This window comes from Scyliorhinus torazame, chromosome 3 (assembly GCF_047496885.1).
Source record: "Scyliorhinus torazame isolate Kashiwa2021f chromosome 3, sScyTor2.1, whole genome shotgun sequence".
In the NCBI taxonomy this organism is placed as follows: Eukaryota; Metazoa; Chordata; class Chondrichthyes; order Carcharhiniformes; family Scyliorhinidae; genus Scyliorhinus; species Scyliorhinus torazame.
In genome coordinates this window covers 190,841,294-190,865,508 of record NC_092709.1, presented here as the reverse complement: position 1 = coordinate 190,865,508, position 24,215 = coordinate 190,841,294, and the positions used below count along the sequence as shown (strand labels likewise).

The 24,215-nt window shown below is 47.4% G+C and overlaps 1 protein-coding gene across 2 annotated transcripts in view; it reads right to left on the bottom strand.

The window, feature by feature from the left end:
* The window catches only part of slc30a9 (solute carrier family 30 member 9), a 201,548-nt gene that overhangs the window by 96,489 nt on the left and 80,844 nt on the right, over nucleotides 1–24,215 (bottom strand). For both annotated transcript variants that reach the window (XM_072496665.1, XM_072496666.1), the window contains one exon: nucleotides 22,069–22,151. In XM_072496665.1, coding sequence (XP_072352766.1) covers nucleotides 22,069–22,151 — 83 coding nt within the window. The remainder of the gene's footprint in view (nucleotides 1–22,068; nucleotides 22,152–24,215) is intronic.

The window sequence follows — 24,215 nt, the reverse complement described above, 5'->3', positions numbered from 1 at the left end:
TGAGGGCCCAGTCACCAGCCACGCTGCATTATCCTAGTGTGCCAAGTTCACACGTACGTCATTGAAGCACAATTAGCGTTGGAAATACTCTGATGTGCAGTGCAGACTATGCGCCTCCGCAAATGGAGAAGGAGAGCGTACCGCGCTCGAACCCCGGTATATCGGATCCGATCCCCTATATTCGAGTATGACCAGACCCCAGACCCCCGCGACCTATGAGACCAGAATAATAAAACATGCACTTGCGTTTTTCTGTAAATAAAAGATGTACAAAACGTGTCATGAACAAAAAATGTATGATCCTGAGCTTGACTGCCAAGCCAGGAAAGAGTATATGGAATGTTATGATTGTTGTTGTTGTTGTTGTATGTTTTGGAGAGATAGGATGATGCAATGCTTGATGAGTGTATTTAGGTAAAATTAGAGGTTCCAAGTTTTATTTTGTAGATGCATGCCACTGCCTGACATAGCGTCCTCAAGAATTGTTCAGGTAACTTTTTGTGCATAGCTAGGGTCAGAGTAGTGGCCATGTAGGAGGTGTCCCCCCCGGTCAGGGAACAGAAAGGACAAAATTTATGTGATCCTTCACGCTTCGCGTTAGGATCACAAGGAGGGGCAGTAGCCACCTAAAATGGCTGATTCCCTATTAATTTGGCCAAAACCTGATATAAAATGGCTAACCGAAAAGGCTGATGGGAAAAGCAGCCAACAGGACACAAACGGACAGCTGCAGACAGAATAGCGTATTCAACTCTGGGGAAGTCGGCCCAGATCGATACCTACGACTATTAGCAGCACATCAACACAGACATCTGCAGTTTAATCGGCTATCCCCGGGAACAATTGCAACATATTAGCAATTGAATGCCGGGCCAGACCACTCGGCGCCTGCAGTGGCCGAAACAAAGACAGGTGAACGACCACCCCCCGATCGAGGAATCCCCCCATTATTGGAACATATCGAACCCAGTGAAAAAGTTCGCTTTTTTTTTTCTTGAGTGGGCGTGTATTTTTGCCTGTGTGTTGATGAAGGTTGTTAATTTATTATTTATGTATATGGGGGGGGGGGGGGGGGGGGGTTGGTCTTTTTTTTCTGTATTTTGTTGTTAATATAGTGTGAAACTTTGAATAAAAATTATTATTATTTTTTTTTAAATAGTATAATAATTTTATAATAAAATAATCACAAGATGGTGCTGCAGATTCTCCTCAATCTTCTACCTATTCATCTCACATTTGCACTCCCTCTGCTGGCTACAGTACTGAAAGCCAAAAATGTAATTCTAATACACTATTCCTTGTTTAATTTCTGGGGAGGAGTTTGGAGACCAAGAAAAGAAAATATTGCTATTAGCCCACTGCTGCAAACCGCAACAAAAATTTATTTTTTTCCATTTCTGACTCTGCCTCACTCCAGTCAGAGTCATAGAGGTCTACAGCACAGAAAAGGCCGTTTGGCCATTGCATCTGCGCCAGTCAAAAAACAACTACCTAACTGTTTTAATTCTATTTTCCAGCAGTTGGCCCATCGTCTTGCACACCTTAGTATCGCAAGTGCACATCTAAATACTTCTTAAACGTTATGAGGGTCTCTGCCTCAACTACTCTTTCAGGCAGCGAGTTCCAGACTCCCACCGTCTCTTGGTGAAAATTCCTTACATCCCTTCGAAACCCTTACCCCTTACCTTAAATCTATACTCCCTGGTCACTGATCCCTCCACCAAGGAGAATAGTGTCTTCCTGGCTACTCTATCTATGCCCCTCATAATTTTATACAGCTCAATCATGTCCCCCTCATTCTCCTCTGCTCCAAGGAAAACAACACCAGTCTATCCAATCTCTCTTCATAGCTAATACTCTCCAGCCCAGGCAACATCCTGGTAAATCTCCTTTCCAGTGCTATCACAACCTCCTATAATGTGGATTCCAGAACTGCACACAATACTTTAGCTGTGGCCTAACCAACATTTTATACAGTTCCAGCATAACCTCCTTGCTCTTAAACTATATGCCATGGCTAATAAAAGTAAGTGTACCGTATGCCTTCTTAACCATTTCTCTGCTACCTTAGGAGACCAGTGCATATGTACACCAAGGTCCCTCTGATCCTCGGTGTTTCCCAAAGTCCTGCCATTTATCATGTATTCCCTTGCCTTGTTTGGTCCTGCACAAGTGCATCACTTCAAACTTAACCGGATTGAATTCCATTTGTCACTGATCAGCCCATCTGACCAGCCCGTCAATATCCTCCTGTAATCTAAGGCTATCCTCCTCATCATTTACTACTCCACCAATTTTCATATCGTCCCAAACTTACTGATCACTCCTCCTCCTCAACTCATGTCCAAATCATTTGTATAAATCACAAACAGCAAGGGTCCTAACATTGATCCCCACAGGAGCCCACTGGGCACAGGCATCGTCAGAAAAACACCTCTCGGCCATCACCCTCTGCTTCCTGCCACTCAGCCAATTCTGGATCCAATTTGACAAATTTCCTTGGATCGCATGGACTCTTCGCTATCTATCTGCCATGAGGGACCTTAATCAAAGCCTCGCTGAAGTCCAGGTAGACTACATCAAATGCATTTCCCTCATCTACATAGCTGATCACCCTCAATCAAGTTGGTTAGACGTGACCTCCCCTTAACAAAACATGCTGACTATTCTTGATTAATCCCTGCCTCTCCAAATGCAGATTAATTCTGTATCTCAAAATTGTTTCCAATAGTTTGCCCACCACAAGAGGTTAGACTGACTGGCTGTAGTTTCCTGGTTTGTCCCTTCCTCTCCTTAAATAATGGTACCACATTGGTAACCTCATTCCTCCAGCACCTCTTCTGTGGCCAGAGAGGATTGAAAATTATTGCCAGCGCCCCTGGGATACATTTCATCTGGCTCTAGAGATTTGTCTACTTTTAATTTAGTTTTATCACAGTCCTTCTTCCTGATTTCTATACTCACACCGTCCCTCTCACAAGTGAACACTGACACAACGTATTCATTTAGAACCCCACCTACCTCCTCTGGCTCCACACACAAATTACCACTGTGGTTCTTAATGGGCCCCACTCTCCCTAGTTATCCTTTTATCCTTATGTACTTGTAAAACTTAAGATTTTCCTTTATTTTACCTGCAGTATCCTTTTATGTCCCATTTTTCCTCTCCCCAAGTTCTCTTGGAAATCCATATGCCTCTTGGGCTTCTGCTGTTTTAAGCCCTCGATAACCACAATAAGCCTCCCTTTTTCCCTTATCTAATGCTGCAAATCCCTCAATATCCAGGGTTCACTGGATTTGTTGGTCCCACGTTTTCTCTTGATTGGAACACGTTGGCCCCTGTACTCTCCCCATTCCCTTCTTGAATGCATCCCACTGTCCCGTCAGATTTACCTAAAATGTCTGCTCAAGGTCCATTCTTGCCAAATCATATCTGATCTTATTAAAATTGGCCTTCCCCCAGTTTAGAACTTTGACTTCAGGTCCATCCTCGTCTTGAATCTAATGCAGTTATGATTACTGTCTGCAAAATGCTCCCCCAGTGATGACTTTAAGTAACTGGGCAAGTAGTTGAAGTAAGTCCAGGACCTACCCTCTCTTGTAGGACCTTCTACGTACTGACTTAAAACGTTCTCCTGGATGAAATTTTTAAAAATTCTGCTCCCTTGAACCCTTTTACACTATGGCTACCCCAGTTAAAACTAGGGAAATTGTAATCCCCCACTATCACTACCCTATTATTTTACACTTATCCAAAATTCGCCTACATATCTGCTCTTCTATTTCTCTCGGCTGGTTAGGGGGCCTATAGAACACTGCCAGCAATGTGATTGCTCCTTTTCAGTTTTTAAGTTCGACCCATATGGCTTCAGTTGAAGAGCCTTCTAAGATGTTGTCCCTCCTTACTGTTGTAATTGATTCCCTGATCAAAATTGCAAAACCTTTTACTAACCTTCCCTACTTCACCTGAAGATCTGCAACTTGGAATATTGAGCTGCCCATGGCATCATGTTTTAATGTGTGCCCTCAATTCATCTGCCTTGTTAATCAGATTCCTTGCATTAAGATAAATACCATCCAATCTTGCCAAACTCCCTTCTGACTTAACTGGTCTAGACATTCTATGCCTTCCTGTGTAACTTGATGTCTCTCTAATTTTGGCTGTGCATCTATTCCTGCTGAACTTTCTCTCAGGATCCCAGCCCCCCCCTGCCAAGTTAGTTTGAACCATTTCCAACAGCATTAGCAAACCTCCCCTGCAAGGTTCCATTTCGGTTCAGAAGCAAACCATCTGCCCTCCACCTTGTGGAGGTCCCACCATCTGCAAAAACTGTCCCAATGTCCCAGAAATCTAAAGCTCTCCCTACTGCACCATTTTTCCAGCCACATATTCATCTGGACTAACCTACTATTTCTACTCTTACATGGCACCAGAAATAATCCAGAGATTACTACCTCTGAATCCTGATTTTTAGACTACTTCCTGGCTCCCTAAATTCTATTTGCAGGACCCCATCCCTTTTTCTGCCTATATCGTTGGTACCAATGTGTACCACAATATCAGTCCGTGTACCCTCCCCCTTCAGTATGCTCTGAAGCTATTCAGTGACATTCCTGACCATGGCACCAGAGGCGCAACATACCATCCTGGAGTCTCTACTTCAGCCATAGAAACGCCCGTTGGTTCCCCTTACAATTGAATCCGCTACCACTATAGCCCTGACGCTCTTCCACCTCCCCTCTTGTGCAGCAGACCCACCCATGGTGACATGAAGTTAGCTGCCACCACTTTCCCCTAGTCATCCCAACAGTATCCAAAACGATATATCTATTAGAAAGCAGGATGGCCACAGGGAACTCCTGCACTACCTGCCTTCCTGTACTCTGCCTGGTCACCTATGCCTTTTCTGCCCATTCAATCCTTACCTGCAGTGTGCCCATCTCACAATGTGCTATCATGATTTGGCTCAGCATTGCTGATGCCCCATAGTGAATCCATCCTCAGCTCCAGCTCCAAAATGCAGTTAAGCCAGTAGCTGCATCTGGACACAATTCCTGCAAACATGGTCACCAGGTACAACCGAAGCTTCCATAATTTACCACATAGCACGGGAGGAACATATCATGCTCTCCTGCCATGGCTAACCTTAAGCCTCTTATTTACTAACTTTAACCCAAAAAATTACGCTTACAAAGAAAACTATTACCTTACTTCCCCAACGCTAATTTTATTTATATGACTGTATTATAGAGACCCTGACTTTCACTTATCTGTGTTTATTCTCAGTTAATCCCTTCCTCCAAAGAAAATACCCACAACTGCTTCACTGTGATGCTGACTGTGAAGTCAATTGGAACAGGAATCCGACCTGGATGTTTATGAAACTCAGCTGAGCTGCTCTCCTGCCCAAAGACTGAGCTCCGCACTCAGTCTTTTTAGTTCCACTTTCTCCCGCTTTCATCCAACCCACTGTTTTTCACTCAACTCCAAAAGCACTCGCGCTTATCCCAAGTAACACTCAGTGCGAGGAAGCATCGTCACAAAATTCCTCACAACTCAGCTGATTCAACTCCAATCACGTTCATTTTATTTTAGGAGCTTTTGGTGACATCTATTTAACAAAGGCTCATTGATTTGCCACTTTAATTAATTAGTGGATTCTTATCAGACCATTAAAGGCTAATTTAATTTAATTACTGTGGGGAAAGTCTTGTTCTTGGTAAAAAAAAAAAAAAAAATTTTTAAATCACATTAGTGATTATCTTTAATTAATTAATTTTACTCACGTGTTCTTCATAAGAACATAAGAACTAGGAGCAGGAGTAGGCCATCTGGCCCCTCGAGCCTGCTCCACCATTCAATGAGATCATGGCTGATCTTTTGTGGACTCAGCTCCACTTTCCGGCCCGAACACCATAACCCTTAATCCCTTTATTCTTCAAAAAACTATCTAGCTTTATCTGAAAAGCATTTAATGAAGGAGCCTCTACTGCTTCACTGGGCAAGGAATTCCATAGATTCACAACCCTTTGGGTGAAGAAGTTCCTCCTAAACTCAGTCCTAAATCTACTTCCCCTTATTTTAAGGCTATGCCCCCTAGTTCTGCTTTCACCCGCCAGTGGAAACAACCTGCCCGCAACTATCCTATCTATTCCCTTCACAATCTTATATGTTTCTATAAGATCCCCCCTCATCCTTCTAAATTCCAACAAGTACAGTCCCAGTCTACTCAACCTCTCCTCGTAATCCAACCCCTTCAGCTCTGGGATTAACCGAGTGAATCTCCTCTGCACACCCTCCAGTGCCAGTACGTCCTTTCTCAAGTAAGGAGACCAAAACTGAACACAATACTCCAGGTGTGGCCTCACTAACACCTTATACAATTGCAGCAGAACCTCCCTAGTATTAAACTCCATCCCTCTAGCAATGAAGGACAAAATTCCATTTGCCTTCTTAATCACCTGTTGCACCTGAAAACCAACTTTTTGCGACTCATGCACTAGCACACCCAGGTCTCTCTGCACAGCACAGCATGTTTTAATATTTTATCATTTAAATAATAATCCCTTTTGCTGTTATTCCAAATGGATAACCTCACATTTGCCAACATTGTATTCCATCTGCCAGACCCTAGCCCATTCACTTAGCCTATCCAAATCCCTCTGCAGACTTCCAGTATCCTCTGCACTTTTTGCTTTACCACTTATTAGTGTCGTCTGCAAACTTGGACACATTGCCCTTGGTCCCCAACTCCAAATCATCTATGTAAATTGTGAACAGTTGTGGGCCCAACACTGATCCCTGAGGGACACCACTAGCTACTGATTGCCAACCAGAGAAACACCCATTAATCCCAACTCTTTGCTTTCTATTAATTAACCAATCCTCTATCCATGCTACTACTTTCCCCTTAATGCCATGCATCTTTATCTTATGCAACAACCTTTTGTGTGGCACCTTGTCAAAGGCTTTCTGGAAATCCAGATATACCAAATCCATTGGCTCCCCGTTATCTACCGCACTGTTAATGTCCTCAAAAAATTCCACTAAATTAGTTAGGCACGACCTGCCCTTTATGAACCCATGCTGCGTCTGCCCAATGGGACAATTTCCATCCAGATGCCTCGCTATTTCTTCCTTGATGATAGATTCCAGCATCTTCCCTACAACCGAAGTTAAGCTCACTGGCCTATAATTACCCGCTTTCTGCCTACCTCCTTTTTTAAACAGCGGTGTCACGTTTGCTAATTTCCAATCTGCCGGGACCACCCCAGAGTCTAGTGAATTTTGGTAAATTATCACGAATGCATTTGCAATTTCCCTAGCCATCTCTTTTAGCACTCTGGGATGCATTCCATCAGGTCCAGGAGACTTGTCTACCTTTAGCCCTATTAGCTTGCCCATCACTACCTCCTTGGTGATAACAATCCTCTCAAGGTCCTCACCTGTCATAGCCTCATTTCCATCAGTCACTGGCATGTTATTTGTGTCTTCCACTGTGAAGACCGACCCAAAAAACCTGTTCAGTTCCTCAGCCATTTCCTCATCTCCCATTATTAAATCTCCCTTCTCATCCTCTAAAAGACCAATATTTACCTCAGCCACTCTTTTTTGTTTTATGTATTTGTAGAAACTTTTACTATCTGTTTTTATATTCTGAGCAAGTTTACTCTCATAATCTATCTTACTCTTCCTTATAGCTTTTTTAGTAGCTTTCTGTTGCCCCCTAAAGATCTCCCAGTCCTCTAGTCTCCCACTGATCTTTGCTACTTTGTATGTTTTTTCCTTCAATTTGATACTCTCCCTTATTTCCTTAGATATCCACGGTCGATTTTCCCTCTTTTTACTGTCCTTCCTTTTTGTTGGTATAAACCTTTGCTGAGCACTGTGAAAAATCACTTGGAAGGTTCTCCACTGTTCCACAATAAAGTCTTTGCTCCCAGTCTACCTTAGCTAGTTCTTCCCTCATCCCATTGTAATCTCCTTTGTTTAAACACAAAACACTAGTGCTTGATTTTACCTTCTCACCCTCCATCTGTATTTTAAATTCCACCATCTTGTGATCGCTCCTTCCGAGAGGATCCCTAACAATGAGATCCTGAATCAATCCTGTCTCATTACACAGGACCAGATCTAGGACTGCTTGTTCCCTCGTAGGTTCCATTACATACTGTTCTAGGAAACTATCGCGGATACATTCTATAAATTCCTCCTCAAGGCTGCCTTGACCGACCTGGTTAAACCAATCAACATGTGGATTAAAATCCCCCATGATAACTGCTGTACCATTTCTACATGCATCTGTTATTTCTTTGTTTATTGCCTGCCCCACCATAATGTTACTATTTGGTGGCCTATAGATTACTCCTATCAGTGACTTTTTCGCCTTACTATTCCTGATTTCCACCCAAATGGATTCAACCTTATCCTCCATAGCACCAATGTCATCCCTCACTGTTGCCCGGATGTCATCCTTAAATAACAGAGCTACACCACCTCCCTCACCATCCACTCTGTCATACATAGAACATAGAAAATACAGCACAGAACAGGCCCTTCGGCCCACGATGTGGTGCCGAACCTTTGTCCTAGATTAATCATAGATTATCATTGAATTTACAGTGCAGAAGGAGGCCATTCGGCCCTTTGAGTCTGCACCGGCTGTTGGAAAGAGCACCCTACCCAAACTCAACACCTTCACCCAACACCAAGGGCAATTTGGACATTAAGGGCAATTTATCATTGGCCAATTCACCTAACCCGCACATCTTTGACTGTGGGAGGAAACCGGAGCACCCGGAGGAAACCCACGCACACACGGGGAAGATGTGCAGACTCCGCACAGACAGTGACCCAAGCCGGAATCGAACCTGGGACCCTGGAGCTGTGAAGCAATTGTGCTATCCACAAGGCTACCGTGCTGCCCTTAAGAACAAATTAATCTACACTATAGCTTTCTACCGTAATCCATGTACCTATCCAATAGCTGCTTGAAGGTCCCTAATGTTTCCGACTCAACTACTTCCACAGGCAGTGCATTCCATGCCCCCACTACTCTCTGGGTAAAGAACCAACCTCTGACATCCCCCGCCCATTATCTTCCACCACTCACCTTAAATTCATGTCCCCTTGTAATGGTTTGTTCCACCCGGGGAAAAAGTCTCTGACTGTCTACTCTATCTATTCCTCTTATCATCTTACAAACCTCTATCAAGTCGCCCCTCATCCTTCTCCGTTCTAATGAGTAAAGGCCTAGCACATTCAACCTTTCCTCGTAAGACCTACTCTCCATTCCAGGCAACATCCTGGTCAATCTCCTTTGCACCTTTTCCAAAGCTTCCACATCTTTCCTAAAATGAGGCGACCAGAACTGTACACAGTACTCCAAATGTGGCCTTTCCAAAGTTTTGTACAGCTGCATCATCACCTTGCGGCTCTTAAATTCAATCCCTCTGTTAATGAACGCTAGCACACCATAGGCCATCTTCACAGCTCTATCCACTTGAGTGGCAACTTTCAAAGATGTCTGAACATAGACCCCAAGATCTTTCTGCATCTCCACATTGCCAAAACTCTACCGTTGACTCTACCGTTAACCCTGTATTCCGCATTCATATTTGTCCTTCCAAAATGGACAACCTCACACTGTTCAGGGTTAAACTCCATCTGCCACTTCTCAGCCCAGCTCTGCATCCTATCTATGTCTCTTTGCAGCCAACAACAGCCCTCCTCACTATCCACAACTCCACCAATCTTCATATCATCTGCCAATTTACTGACCCACCCTTCAACCCCCTCATCCAAGTCATTAATGAAAATCACAAACAGTAGTGGACCCAGAACTGATCCCTGCGGTACACCACTGGTAACTGGGATCTAGGCTGAATATTTGCCATCCACCACCACTCTCTGACTTCTATCGGTTAGCCAGTTCGTTATCCAACTGGCCAAATTTCCCACTATCCCATGCCTCCTTACTTTCTGCAGAAGCCTACCATGGGGAACCTTATCAAATGCCTTACTAAAATCCATGTACACTACATCCACTGCTTTACCTTCATCCACATGCTTGGTCACCTCCTCAAAGAATTCAATAAGACTTGTAAGGCAAGACCTACCCCTCACAAATCCGTGCTGACTATCCCTAATCAAGCAGTGTATTTCCAGATGCTCAGAAATCCTATCCTTCAGTACCCTTTCCATTACTTTGCCTACCACCGAAGTAAGACTAACTGGCCTGTAATTCCCAGAGTTATCCCTAGTCCCTTATTTGAACAGGGGCACGACATTCGCCACTCTCCAATCCCCTGGTACCACCCCTGTTGACAGTGAGGACGAAAAGATCATTGCCAACGGCTCTGCAATTTCATCTCTTGCTTCCCATCGAATCCTTGGATATATCCCATCAGGCCCGGGGGACTTTATATCATCAAGTTTTTCAAAGTGCCCAACACATCTTCCTTCCTAACAAGTATTTCCTCGAGCTTACCTGTCTGTTTCACACTGTCCTCTCAAACAATATGGCCCCTCTCATTTGTAAATACAGAAGGAAAGTACTCGTTCAAGACCTCTCGTATTTCTTCAGACACAATACACAACCTCCCGCTACTGTCCTTGATCGGACCTACCCTCGCTCTAGTCATTCTCATATTTCTCACATATGTATAAAAGGCCTTGGAGTTTTCCATAATCCTACCCGCCAAAGATTGTTCATGTCCTCTCTTAGCTCTCCTAATCCCTTTCTTCAGTTCCCTCCTAGCTATCTTGTAAATCTCCAGCGCCCTGTCTGAACCTTGTTTCCTCAGCCTTACACAAGTCTCCTTCGTCCTCTTAACAAGACATTCAACCTCTCTTGTCAACCATGGTTCCCTCACTCGACCATCTCTTCCCTGCCTGACAGGGACATGCATATCAAGGACACGTAGTACCTGTTCCTTGAACAAGTTCCACATTTCACTTGTGTCCTTCCCTGACAGCTTATGTTCCCAACCTGTGCACTTCAATTCTTGTCTGACAACATCGTATTTACCCTTCCCCAATTGTAAACCTTACCCTGTTGCACGCACCTATCCCTCTCCATTACTAAAGTGAAAGTCACAGAATTGTGGTCACTATCTCCAAAATGCTCCCCCACTAACAAATCTATCACTTGCCCTGGTTCATTACCAAGTACCAAACCAATATGGCCTCCCCTCTGGTCGGACAATCTACAGTGTTAGAAAAGCTTCCTGGACACACTGCACAAACACCACCCCATCCAAACTATTTGATCTAAAGAGTTTCCACTCAATGTTTGGGAAGTTGAAGTCACCCATGACTACTACCCTGTGACTTCTGCACCTTTCCAAAATCTGTTTCCCAATCTGTTCCTCCACATCACTGCTACTATTGGGGGGCCTATAGAAAACCCCTAACAAGGTGACTGCTCCTTTCCTATTTCTGACTTCAACCCATACTACCTCAGTAGGCAGATACTCCTCGAACTGCCTTTCTACAGCTGTTATACTATCGCTAATTAACAATGCAACCCCAACCTCTTTTACCACCCTCTCTAATCATTTTGAAACATCTATAACCAGGGACCTCCAACAACAATTTCTACCCCTCTTCTATCCAAGTTTCCGTGATGGCCACCACATCATAGTCCCAAGTACCGATCCATGCCTTAAGTTCGCCCACCTTATTCCTGATGCTTCTTGCATTGAAGTATACACACTTCAACCCATCTCTGTGCCTGCAAGTACTCTCCTTTGTCAGTGTGTCCTTCCCCACTGCCTCACTACGACTTTGGCGTCCTGAATATCGGCTACCTTAGTTGCTGGACTACAAATCCGGTTCCCATTCCCCTGCCAAATTAGTTTAAACCCTCCCGAAGAGTACTAGAAAACCTCCCTCCCAGGATATTGGTGCCCCTCTGGTTCAGATGCAACCCGTCCTGTTTGTACAGGTCCCACCTTCCCCAGAATGCGCTCCAATTATCCAAATACCTGAAGCCCTCCCTCCTACACCATTCCTGCAGCCACGTGTTCAACTGCACTCTCTCCCTATTCCTAGCCTCGCTATCACGTGGAACCCGCAACAAACCAGGGATGACAACTCTGTCTGTCCTGGCTTTTAACTTCCAGCCTAACTCCCTGAACTAGTTTATTACCTCCACACCCCTTTTCCTACCTACATCGTTGGTACCAATATGCACCACGACTTCTGGCTGCGCCCCCTCCCCCTTAAGGATCCGGAAGACACGATCCGAGACATCCCTGGCCCTGGCACCCAGGAGGCAACATACCTTCCGGTAGTCTCGCTCGCAACCACAGAATCTCCTATCTATTCCCCTAACCATTGAATCTCCTACTACTATTGCTTTTCTATTCTCCCCCCTTACCTTCTGAGCCCCAGAGCCAGACTCAGTGCCAGAGACCTGGCCGCTAGGGCCTTCCGTAGGTCATCCCCCCCCCCAACAGCATCCGAAATGGTATACTTGTTTTGAATGGGAAAGACCACGAGGGATCCCTGCACTGTCTGCCTGTTTGTTTTCTTTCCCCTGAATGTAGCCCAGCTTCTCTTGTCCTGTACCTTGGGTGTGGTTACCTCCCTGTAACTCTTCTCTATCACCCCCTCTGCCTCCCGGATGATCCGAAGTTCATCCAGCTCCAGTTCCCTAACACGGTCTTTGAGGAGCTGGAGTTGGATGCACTTCCCGCAGGTATAGTCAGCGGGGACACCGGTGGTATCCCTCACCACCCACATCCTACAGGAGGAGCATGCAACTGGCCTAGCCTACATCCCCTCTTACCTTACAGAATATAGCTGCCCTCCGACTCTGCTCCCAGTCAGCTGCACTCTCTGTAAACTCCTGGCTCCCTTCTCGCTCTTTGCGGAAATGTAGGAAACGAAATGAAAGGAGCACCTTACTCCCTCCTCACCTAACTCCCTCAGTCACCAAACTCTCACTATATCACTCAAATGCACCAAATTCAGCACTCAAGTGATGCAATTGAGGCCAGGAGGGATATCCTGTTGTCCAGAAAGTCCTGTAGGGTCGGGGTGGCGGCAGAGAACCGGGAGTGTGACCAGGAAGACTGGCCTCCAGTGCCGTAGAAAGGTCAACGACCTACACCGACATTGCCACCTACCTCCACCACCCTCCGAGGCCTTTACACCCCCGTCCGAGCATCCACCCCCACCAAATCTCCATGCAATCCCCAACTCGCCCTTAAACACCCCCCAGTCCTTCCTGCACACAACCCCTCACTTCAATCCCCACAACCTCCCATCACATACCCCGCCACCCACCCCCCCCCCTCCCCCAACCACTGTGAACCATGTATGTGGCTAACGATACCCTCTGTCTTCCCTCAGGAAAATGGTTTTATAACCATTTGCAGAGGGCAGCACGGTAGCATAGTGGTTAGCACAATTGCTTCACAGCTCCAGGGTCCCAGGTTCGATTCCCGGCTGGGTCACTGTCTGTGCGGAGACTGCACGTTCTCCCAGTGTCTGCGTGGGTTTCCTCCGGGTGCTCCGGTTTCCTCCCAGTCCAAAGATGTGCGGGTTAGGTGGATTGGCCATGCTAAATTGCCGTTAGTGTTCAGTAAGTTGGGGTTACTGAGTTACGGGGATAGGGTAGATACTTGGGCCGGAGTAGGGTGCTCTTTGTAAGGGCCGGTGCAGACTTGATGGGCCGAATGGCGTCCTTCTGCACTGCAAATTCTATGATTCTATGAAAAGCTCTCCCACAACCGCCGGGAGAGGGCCCAGACTGGCAGGAGCATACCCTGGTGGCCGAGGATAGAGCGGTCATCAACATGGAGGCTGACCGACATCGGAGAGGTGAGGAACCACCGGGCCCCAGCCAAAGGACCTGTCAAACGCGAATTATTATTGCCTTACTGACTGACCCATCCCTCCCACTGACCACATGCCCGTTCTTCCGCAGATCCTCCAGCCGACGCCACCTGTCCATCTGGGGCGGCACCTTCTCCAGCCTCCCAGGAGAATACACACGATCGTGGCGTCACAGTAGTCATCCCCACCAGTGCAGATACACACCTCAGTGCAATATGTTAGTAGTCTGGCTTCTGAGGCACAATTTGGTGAGCACCAAGTGGAGGCAGGAACCCCCAGGCGAGACAGCAGCCTGATGCTGAGCCTATGGAAGAGGTCATCCCAGAGCTAATGGAGACGTTGGGGAGCAGCTGGGACATTCAGAGGGAGATGTCAGCAACACTGCAGCAGGTCCATAGTCGCTTGGAGGAGTCCCAGAGGCTACAGGAGATGTCGTCAGCAATGCGTGGCACCGAGGCCAACACTGCAAGGGTGGCGACCGCAGGGGGAAAGCCTGGTACAGGAGGAGGGCACCATTAGTGAAGGTGTCCAAGGCACCGCACAGACGGTGACGGCCATAACTGAAGGTCTCGGCAGAATGTCCGACACTGGGGGATGTGACTCAGTACCAGGCCAACCTTTATACGGTTCTGCGGTACATGTCCCACTGTCAGACATGAATGGCCAAGGCACTGTGGAGCTTGTCCCAGTTGCAGGTGGGCATTGCCGAGGCGCTGCCGAGCATGGCCAAATCACAGAGGAGCATCGGCGATGGCATCGATACGATGGCACAGACATCAGGGAACCGCCAGGGCTGGCAGAGCTAGATGATGCAGGGGCAGCTGGCTCGTCCCAAGGTGAACCCCGGGGCTGTATGTGCACTGAGCAGGAGTAGGAGGTGCCAGGTGCCATCCCAAACCCATCCCATGAGTGGCAATGGTGATCACCAGCTCCCCTGAATTCCAACCCTCTGATAATGCCACGACACTGCTAGCACATGGGACAGGTTGTGTATGTGCTGCCAAGTGAGCCGGGGCCCTCCGGCTCAGAGCCCTTGGAGGACGCCTGCCAGGAGCATCGAAGGTCACTGCACGAGGTAAGCAGCTGGCTGCCTCCACCTCAGATGTGCATCCTGGGGACACAGCTAGACACAGTGGTAGAGCTAGAGTGGTAGAGTGGTAGAGCTAGGAGGGCCAAGCACAAAAGAGGATTACTTTTTTTAAAAATATATTTTATTCAAGATTTATGGCCAAACATAACAGTATGTAGTGTTTCTTTTACACAACAATAAAGCAATATAAATAACAGTGGCCAGTTTTAAACAAGTAAATAAATAATATATAAACAAAAACAAAACTGAATGGCAACTGCCTTGTCCAAAATAAATACTCTCCAAAAATACAATCCAACAATCCAATATACAATTACCTATAACAATTACCTATACATATTATACATATACAATAACATCTGAGAGTCCGTTCGATTCCTCCCCCCCCACCCCTCTTCTCCCACCCCCCCCCCCGCCCCCCCTCCCTCCCGTCCTTCCCCTATGCCGTCTCCACTGCCCCCAAATTTTCAATGTAGCCACCACCACCGGGCTTGTGGTGTATTTCTTTGGTGAGAACGGCAACGGTGCCGTCACCATTGCTTGTAGGCTAGTCCCCCTGCAGGACGCCCTCTCCAATCTCTTCCACGCCACTCCCTCCCCTTCTCCCATCCACTTACACACCATTGAAACATTGGCGATCCAGTAGTACTCACTTAGGCTCGGTAGTGTCAGCCCCCCCGTCCCGACTACGCTGCAAGAATCCCCTCCTCACTCTCGGGGTCTTCCCAGCTAACACAAAACTCATAATACTCTTCTCGATTCTTTTGAAAAAAGCCTTCGTGATCACCACCGGGAGGCACTGAAACACAAAGAGGAATCTCGGGAGGACCACCATTTTAACCGCCTGCACCCTACCTGCCAATGACAGGGACACCATGTCCCATCTCTTAAAGTCCTCCTCCATCTGTTCCACCAACCGCGTTAAATTAAGCCTGTGTAATGTACCCCAATTCTTGGCTATCTGGATCCCCAAGTACCGGAAGACCCTTGTTACCTTCCTCAATGGTAAATCCTCTATCTCTCTGCTCTGCTCCCCTGGATGCACCACAAACAACTCACTTTTCCCCATGTTCAGTTTATACCCTGAAAAATCCCCAAACTCCCCAAGTATCCGCATTATCTCTGGCATCCCCTCCGCCGGGTCCGCCACATATAGCAACAAATCATCCGCATACAGAGATACCCGGTGTTCTTCTCTTCCCGCCCCCCCCCCCCCCCCCCACACCCACCCCCCCCCCCCCCCCCCCCCCCCCCACCCCACCCCCCCCCCCACCCCACCCCGAGTACTCCCCTCCACTTCCTGGAACCCCTCAATGCTATGGCCAGGGGTTCAATCGCCAGTGCAAACAATAACGGGGACAGAGGACATCCCTGCCTCGTCCCTCTATGGAGCCGAAAATAGTCAGACCCCCGTCCATTCGTGACCACGCTCGCCATCGGGGCCCTATACAGCAACTATACCCACCTGATATACCCATCCCCAAAACCAAATCTCCTCAGCACCTCCCACAAATAATCCCACTCCACTCTATCAAATGCTTTCTCGGCATCCATCGCCACCACTATCTCCGGTTCCCCCTCTGGTGGGGACATCATCATTACCCCTAGCAGCCTCCGTATATTTGTATTCAGCTGTCTCCCCTTCACAAACCCAGTTTGGTCCTCGTGGACCACCCCCGGGACACAATCCTCTATCCTCATTGCCATTACCTTGGCCAGAATCTTAGCGTCCACATTCAGGAGGGAAATGGGCCTGTAGGACCCGCATTGCAGCGGGTCTTTTTCCTTCTTTAGGAGAAGCGATATCGTTGCCTCTGACATAGTCGGGGGCAGCTGCCCCCTTTCCCTCGCCTCATTAAAAGGTTCTCATCAGTAGCGGGGCCAGCAAGTCCATATATTTCCTATAGAATTCAACTGGGAATCCGTCTGGTCCCGGGGCCTTCCCCGCCTGCATGCTCCCAATCCCTTTCACCACTTCCTCCGTCTCAATCTGTGCTCCCAGTCCCACCCTCTCCTGCTCCTCCACCTTAGGAAATTCCAGCTGATCCAGAAAGCACATCATTCTCTCCTTCCCATCCGGGGGCTGAGCTTCATATAATCTTTCGTAAAATGCCTTGAACACTCCATTCACTCTGTCCGCTCCCCGCTCCATCTCTCCCTCCTCATCTCTCACCCCCCCATCTCCCTCGCTGCTCCCCTTTTCCTCAGTTGGTGGGCCAGCAACCTGCTCGCCTTCTCCCCGTATTCGTACTGTACACCCTGTGCCTTCCTCCATTGTGCCTCTGCATTACCCGTAGTCAACAAGTCAAGTTCTACATGTAGCCTTTGCCTTTCCCTGTACAGTCCCTCCTCCGGTGCCTCCGCATATTGTCTGTCCACCCTCAGAAGTTCTTTCAACAACCGCTCCCTTTCCCTACCCTCCTGCTTTCCTTTATGTGCCCTAATAGATATCAGCTCCCCTCTAACCACTGCCTTCAGCGCCTCCCAGACCACTCCCACCTGTACCTCCCCATTATCATTGAGTTCCAAGTATCTTTAAATACACCCCCTCACCCTTAAACGCACCCCCTCATCTGCCAATAATCCCATGTCCATTCTCCAGGGTGGAAGCTGTTGTTTTTCTTCCCCTATCTCCAGGTCCACCCAATGTGGAGCATGATCCGAAATGGCTATAGCCGTGTACTACGTCCCCGTCACCTTTGGGATCAGTGCCCTTCCCAAAACAAAAAAATCTATTCGTGAATAAACTTTGTGGACATAGGAGAAAAACGAAAACTCCTTACTCCTAGGTCTACTGAATCTCCAGGGGTCTACTCCTCCCATCTGCTCCATAAAGTCCTTAAGCACCCTAGCTGCAGCCGGCCTCCTTCCGGTCCTGGACCTCGATCTGTCCAGCCCTGGGTCCAGCACCGTATTAAAATCTCCACCCATTACCAACTTCCCCACTTCTAGGTCCGGGATTCGTCCTAGCATACGCCTCATAAAGTTGGCATCATCCCAGTTCGGGGCATACACGTTCACTAATACCACCGCCTCCCCTTGCAATTTGCCACTCACCATCACGTATTTGCCCCCACTATAGTCTTTGCCTCAAACATTACCCGCTTCCCCACTAGTATGGCCACCCCCGTTTTTTGCATCTAGCCCAGAATGAAACACCTGCCCCACCCATCCTTTGCGTAGTCTGACCTGGTCTATCAGCTTCAGATGCGTCTCCTTAAGCATAACCACATCTGCCTTAAGTTTCTTAAGGTGTGCGAGTACCCGTGCCCTCTTAATCGGCCCATTCAGCCCTCACATTCCACGTGATCAACCGGGTTGGGGGGCTCTTTACCCCCCCCCCCCCCTTGACGACTAGCCATCTCCTTTTTCAATGCAGCTCCTCACCCGGTTCCCACGTAGCCGTATCTCCCCCAAGCGATGCCCCCCCCCCCCCCCCCCTGCCCCGACCCCCCCCCCCCGACCCCCCCCCCCCCGCCCCGCCCCCCCCCCCCCGACCCCCCCCCCCCCCGACCCCCCCCCCCCCCGCCCCGCCCCCCCCCCATACCAGCTCCCCCTTCTCCCCAGCAGCAGCAACCCAGTTAACTCCCCCCCTCCCGCTAGATCCCAAACTAGCATAATTGCACTCCCCATGTTGCTCCCAGAAGTCAGCAAACTCTGGCCGACCTCGGCTTCCCCCCGTGACCTCAGCTCACACTGTGCGAGGCCCCCTCCTTCCTGCTTCCCTGTTCCCGCCGTGATTACCATAGCGCGGGAACAAAGCCCGTGCTTCTCTTTTGGCCCCGCCCCCAATGGCCGGCGCCCTCAGCTCCTCCTCCTCCCTCCCCCCCCTCCCCCACGACATGGGGAAGAGAGAAAAGTTACAGGGTCGCAGGATTAACAACTTGGGAAGTCATCTCTTCCCTCTTTTCCCCCCTTCATCCCACATATTCACCCCCCCACTTTGTCCCAAGCGTTCTTTTTATGGCCCGCTCACTCCAGTTTCTCCTCGACAATAAATGTCCACGCCTCATCTGCCGTTTCGAAGTAGTGGTGTTTCCCTTGATGTGTGACCCACAGTCTTGCCGGTTGCAGCATTCCAAATTTAATCTTCCGTTTGTGCAGCACCGCCTTGGCCCGATTAAAGCTTGCCCTCCTTCTCGCCACCTCCGCACTCCAATCTTGATATACGCGGATCACCGCGTTCTCCCACCTACTGCTCCGAGTTTTCTTTGCCCATCTGAGGACCATCTCTCTGTCCTTATATCGGAGAAATCTCACCACTATGGCTCGAGGAATTTCTCCAGCCCTCGGTCTTCGCGCCATAACTCGATAGGCTCCCTCCACCTCCAGCGGACCCGTCGGGGCCTCCGATCCCATTAACGAGTGCAGCATCGTGCTCACATATGCCCCGATGTCCGCCCCTTCTACACCTTCGGGAAGACCAAGAATCCTTAAATTCTTCCTCCTAGCATTATTCTCCAGCACCTCCAGCCTTTCCACACACCTTTTGTGTTGTGCCTCGTGCATCTCCGTTTTCACCACCAGGCCTTGTATGTCGTCCTCATTCTCAGCAGCCTTTGCCTTCGCGACCCGAAGCTCCTGTTCCTGGGTCTTTTGCTCCTCCTTTAGCCCCTCAATCGCTTGTAATATCGGGGCCAACAGCTCCTTCTTCATCTCCTTTTTGAGTTCTTCCACGCAACGCCGCAGGAACTCTTGTTGGTCAGGGCCCCATATTCAACTGCCTCCTTCCGACAGGAGGAGGCCATCTTGCTTTGTACCTGCCTTCCTGGCCGCTGCTCTAGAGGATCCACCGCAATCCGGCCACTTTCCTCTCTTTTTTCCATCCGTGTCCAGGGGGGATTCCCTTCTGGATTCCAGCACAGTGTTTTTTGCTGTTAGAATTGCCGTTGGGGCTCCTATCAAGAGCCCAAAAGTCCGTTCCACCGGGAGCTGCCGAAACGTGCGACCTAGCTGGTCATCGCCGCACCCGGAAGTCCCACAAAAGAGGATTACTGAGGACACCGGGGTGGGGGCCGGGGTGGGGGCGGGGGTAGGTAGGGGGCAGCAGCATCATCGCGAGAGTGGGGAATTGTTACACATAATAAACATCCTTGTGCACAAGTATGATGCCTCTGTCACTTTCTTCCACAATGCGAGTTGACCTCCGAACCCTTCTTTCCAGGCATCTCCCACTCTGTGGCACTCACCCACCCTCCAGCTGTGGACGTGTCCCATCCCATGGGTGTTCGGATGTTGGCTGCTGCGTGTGTTATGTTGCCTTCTGCAGTGTTCAATCACAGTGTCCAGGCATCAAGGTGTGATTGGGATGCTAGGCAATGAGCTGCACATGCTACATGGCCCGCCAACCCACAGGAATCCACTTGGGTTGTGTGAAGTGTTCATTTAACCACAATTGCCCAATTCCCTATTCGCAATAGCCTTCAACGGCACAGCTGGAGGCCTTGACAGTTGATGAAGGTTTTGGGTAGTCTGTGGATCAGACGGGCAGGGACAAGAGTTGCCCCCCAGAACGGGTACACGATCCAGGGGTTGGCATGGTGGTGCTGTGCGCAATTGCCCTCCCCCACCAACACCCCCATTCCATTGTGTCCCCCACCCTAGCCGAGGGTCCCGCACAGACGCCCCTGCCGAACACTGGGGTGGCAAGCCCAGCGCCCCCGGGCTCTTTGCCTGTGAGTAAAGATGGCTACTCAACTCCTCAGCTCCCCATAGAAGTCCTTCCGCCAGGTTCATGTTTTTCAAAGAGTACTAATCGGAGCCAGCGTGACCACTTGCTGGGGAAGTTGCTGAATCACAGGAGGCCGTTGGATATGGGGTGGCTCCCATTAATTGTATGGAAATAGGACTTAAGTGGTGATAATAATAATCTTTATTAGTGTCACAAGTAGACTTACATTCACGCTGCAGTGAAGTTATTGTGATAATCCCCTAGTCACTGCACTCCGACGCCTGTTCGGGTGCACTGAGGGAGAATTCAGAGCGTCCAATTCACCTAACAAGCACATCTTTCAGGACTTGTGGGAGGAAAGCAGAGCGCCCGGAGGAAACCCATGCAGACAGTGTCATGCAAGTATCCCTTTAAGAAAGGTTTTGTTTTACCACATGGCTTGTAGCACGGCTTCAGTGATGTCATTTGTGGGTGGAGCTGGGCTGTGGCTGTCAGGTGAGTATGTCAGGGGGGTCTTAGGTTTTTTGGTTTCATTTTTGGTTTATTCGTTTGGACGGAAGAAAGGTTCCCTGTTTTCTCAGTTTTATTTTAAAGCTGTTCCAGTGAATGGAAAGCACATTGGGTGTGGCAAACTGCCTCGGTAACCTTAAAGCTAGAGCTGCTTTCCTGAAGGAGTTTTGAATCTACCGGTTGGAAACTGGATCAGAATCTCAGGGAAGGAGAAGTCCCATTCAAGTGAGATTACAATGTGCTGGGCCACGCCCTTGAAAGGAGTTTTGGTTTTATTGGATTTTGATTTGGAACAGCTGAGGGAGATAATTAAGAGTTAACAAATAAATAACAAATTCTTGCTAAGTGTTTTATATATGTTAACTACATTCTTATAATAAACATTGTTTTGATAAAAGCACCTAGGGAGTCTGATGAATCACACCTGAAGTGAATGCTCTTGTGCCTAGCCAAATTCAACATAAATGTTATGGGTCAGGTGCTTCATAATACACTTTGGAGTTTCTACGCCCTGGCCCATAACAACGGGGAGAACGTGCAGACTCCGCACGTACAATAATCCAAGCCAGGAATTGAACCCGGGTCCCTGGTGCTGTGAAGCAACAGTGCTAACCGCTGTGCTACTTTGCCGCCCTAATTGATTTCTTGCCACGCTACAACGAGATCCTGATTTCACCTATGGGAGCAGACTGGTTGCATCACAAATTGTTTGGCGCCTGGCGCAGTTCTTGTTTTCGGCCTCTCCCGCTATTCACCGGCCTCATTTTACTCGAGACTTCAATACCAAAAGCAGTACTCCTATTACACATCTTCATTTCACTGTCAAAAAGGTCAAATACTATCTGGTGCATAAACTCATTTTTTCAGCTTTTCGCAAATAGAAAGGATGAACCATATCCCAGCATCTTAATCACATTTTAAACATTGTAGAAATATTTCTCACAGACTTACTTTCTTTATGTATAACTTCTTCATTTTGACGCTGCTTTTTTGCCCTTAGAAGAGCTTCTCGGCTACCATGAACCTCAAGAGCCCTTAAAGAAATATTGAACATCTGTTAGAAATGCTGGAATTAATTACCTCTTTCGGATGCTTTACATTTTGTATCCAAAATTGCAAAAAACTCAAGAATGTTTAAAGTTATTTAAAATCACAAACATCCATTTATCAGTAGAATCCTTGCTAAAATATTATCTTAACACCAGGTACATTTGGCTTTGTTGGTTTGTGTTCAACAGTGAGGGAATGTGAATATTTGAATTTCTACATAATCCTTTGTTATCGTTATTTATTGATTACCAAAAATGGTTTTCATAAGTGTTTAGAAACTTTTCCACTAGTTTGCAAATATATAATCATTGCACCATTTGCTCATAATGCCATTGTGTCAAATATGACACTATTCGCCAATCACTTCAAAGGCTTGCCAAATGATTTTCCACAAAGAAAATCCTTAAATCCAATTGTCCCATCAAGGACATTATTTTCAGCTCAACAATGAAAATGGTGTGTGGAAGTAGAATATCTCATCACCGAATGTGACTTCTTGCAACCCACTTTTACTGTTCAGTGTTGCTTCTCAGACCCCAACGTATTCAATATAGTCTGGTCTAAAATGTTATAATTAAGAACAAACAGAACATTTTAAAATGTCCCTTGTTAATAGAAGTGACAAATGATGAAATAAGGTTAATGTCAATGAGAAATCAATGAGAAATAAAGAACTATTTATTTAAACTCATTCTGAAATGAAAATATTTTAAAGAAAATATTTTCTTCCTTTGGTCTGAGACTGCAGGTTTGCACATTTAAAAATCACAAAAATAATTGTTTATCATTAAGATATATTTAAAAATGTATTTACAAGGCAGCATGTGGCACAGTGGTTAGCATTGTTGCCTACGGCGCCGAGGACCCGGGTTCGAATCCTGGCCCTGGGTCACTGTCCGTGTGGAGTTTGCACATTCTCCCTGTCTCTGCGTGGGTTTCACCCCCACAACCCAAAGATGTACAGGCTAGGTGAATTGGCCACGCTAAATTGCCCCTTAATTGGAAAAAAATAATTGGGTACACTAAATTATTATTTTTTTTTAATGTATTTACAATTACTGTGAAAATGAAATGCCATCACAATGGAGCTTAAATTCTCCGAGCTCCCAATGTCTTAGCAGATAAATGCATTGCCTGGTGTTTGGTTAGATTAGAAATACCAGGATTAGGCCCCAATCTGTACTGAATGACTTGACCCAATCCCAGGAATCAACAGGAACAGTACAATTGCCTTCAGCATCTTTGGGTTAGCAAAGATGAAAATTCACCAGTGTCCGGTTATAGTAGAATGTACTGTAAACCACTCTGGATTCACACTTGGGATGGAAGTACCAACAAAGGTGGTCAACTACAATGTAGCTTTACGCAAGCAACAATCAATATTCAAAAAATGAAAAAGGGCAGATCTAGCATGTATTGCCCATCCCCAATTGTCTTTGAGAAGCTGGTGGCAAATTGCCTGCTTGACCGCTGCAGTCTATGTGATGTAGGTACAAGCACATGCTGTGAAGGAAGGAATTCCAGGATTTTAATGTAACAATAGTGAAAGCAAGGTGATATAATTCCCCCATCAGGATTCTAAGTGGTTGGGAGGAGATCTTGAAGGTGGTGTTCAAGGTGACATAGTTCCCCCATCAGGATTCCAAGTGATTGGGAAGAGATCTTGAAGGTGTTCTTGCGTGCCTGCTGCTCTTGTCCTCCTACCTGGTAGAGATGCTGGGTTTTAAAGTTGCTGTTAAAGGAGGCTTGCTGAGTTGCTGCAGCGCATCATGTAATGATATTGAGTATATCATCTTTGTACATATCATCTTTGTATATATGAATGATCATGTAGAAGAGTGTAATTACAGCATCCAGCCACTAAATGGAGTAAGAGCACATCTCACAACCTACACAGTGGTCCACCTGCTCTGGGAGTGAGTTAGGAGAGAGGGTTGGAGGCAGTTGTGTTTTTCAGTAGTTCAGTGTATTGTAGTTTTGATCGAATACTTAGCTTTTTCGGCATATTAAAAATTCACATTTATAGCGTAGTGTAAATAAATTGACTT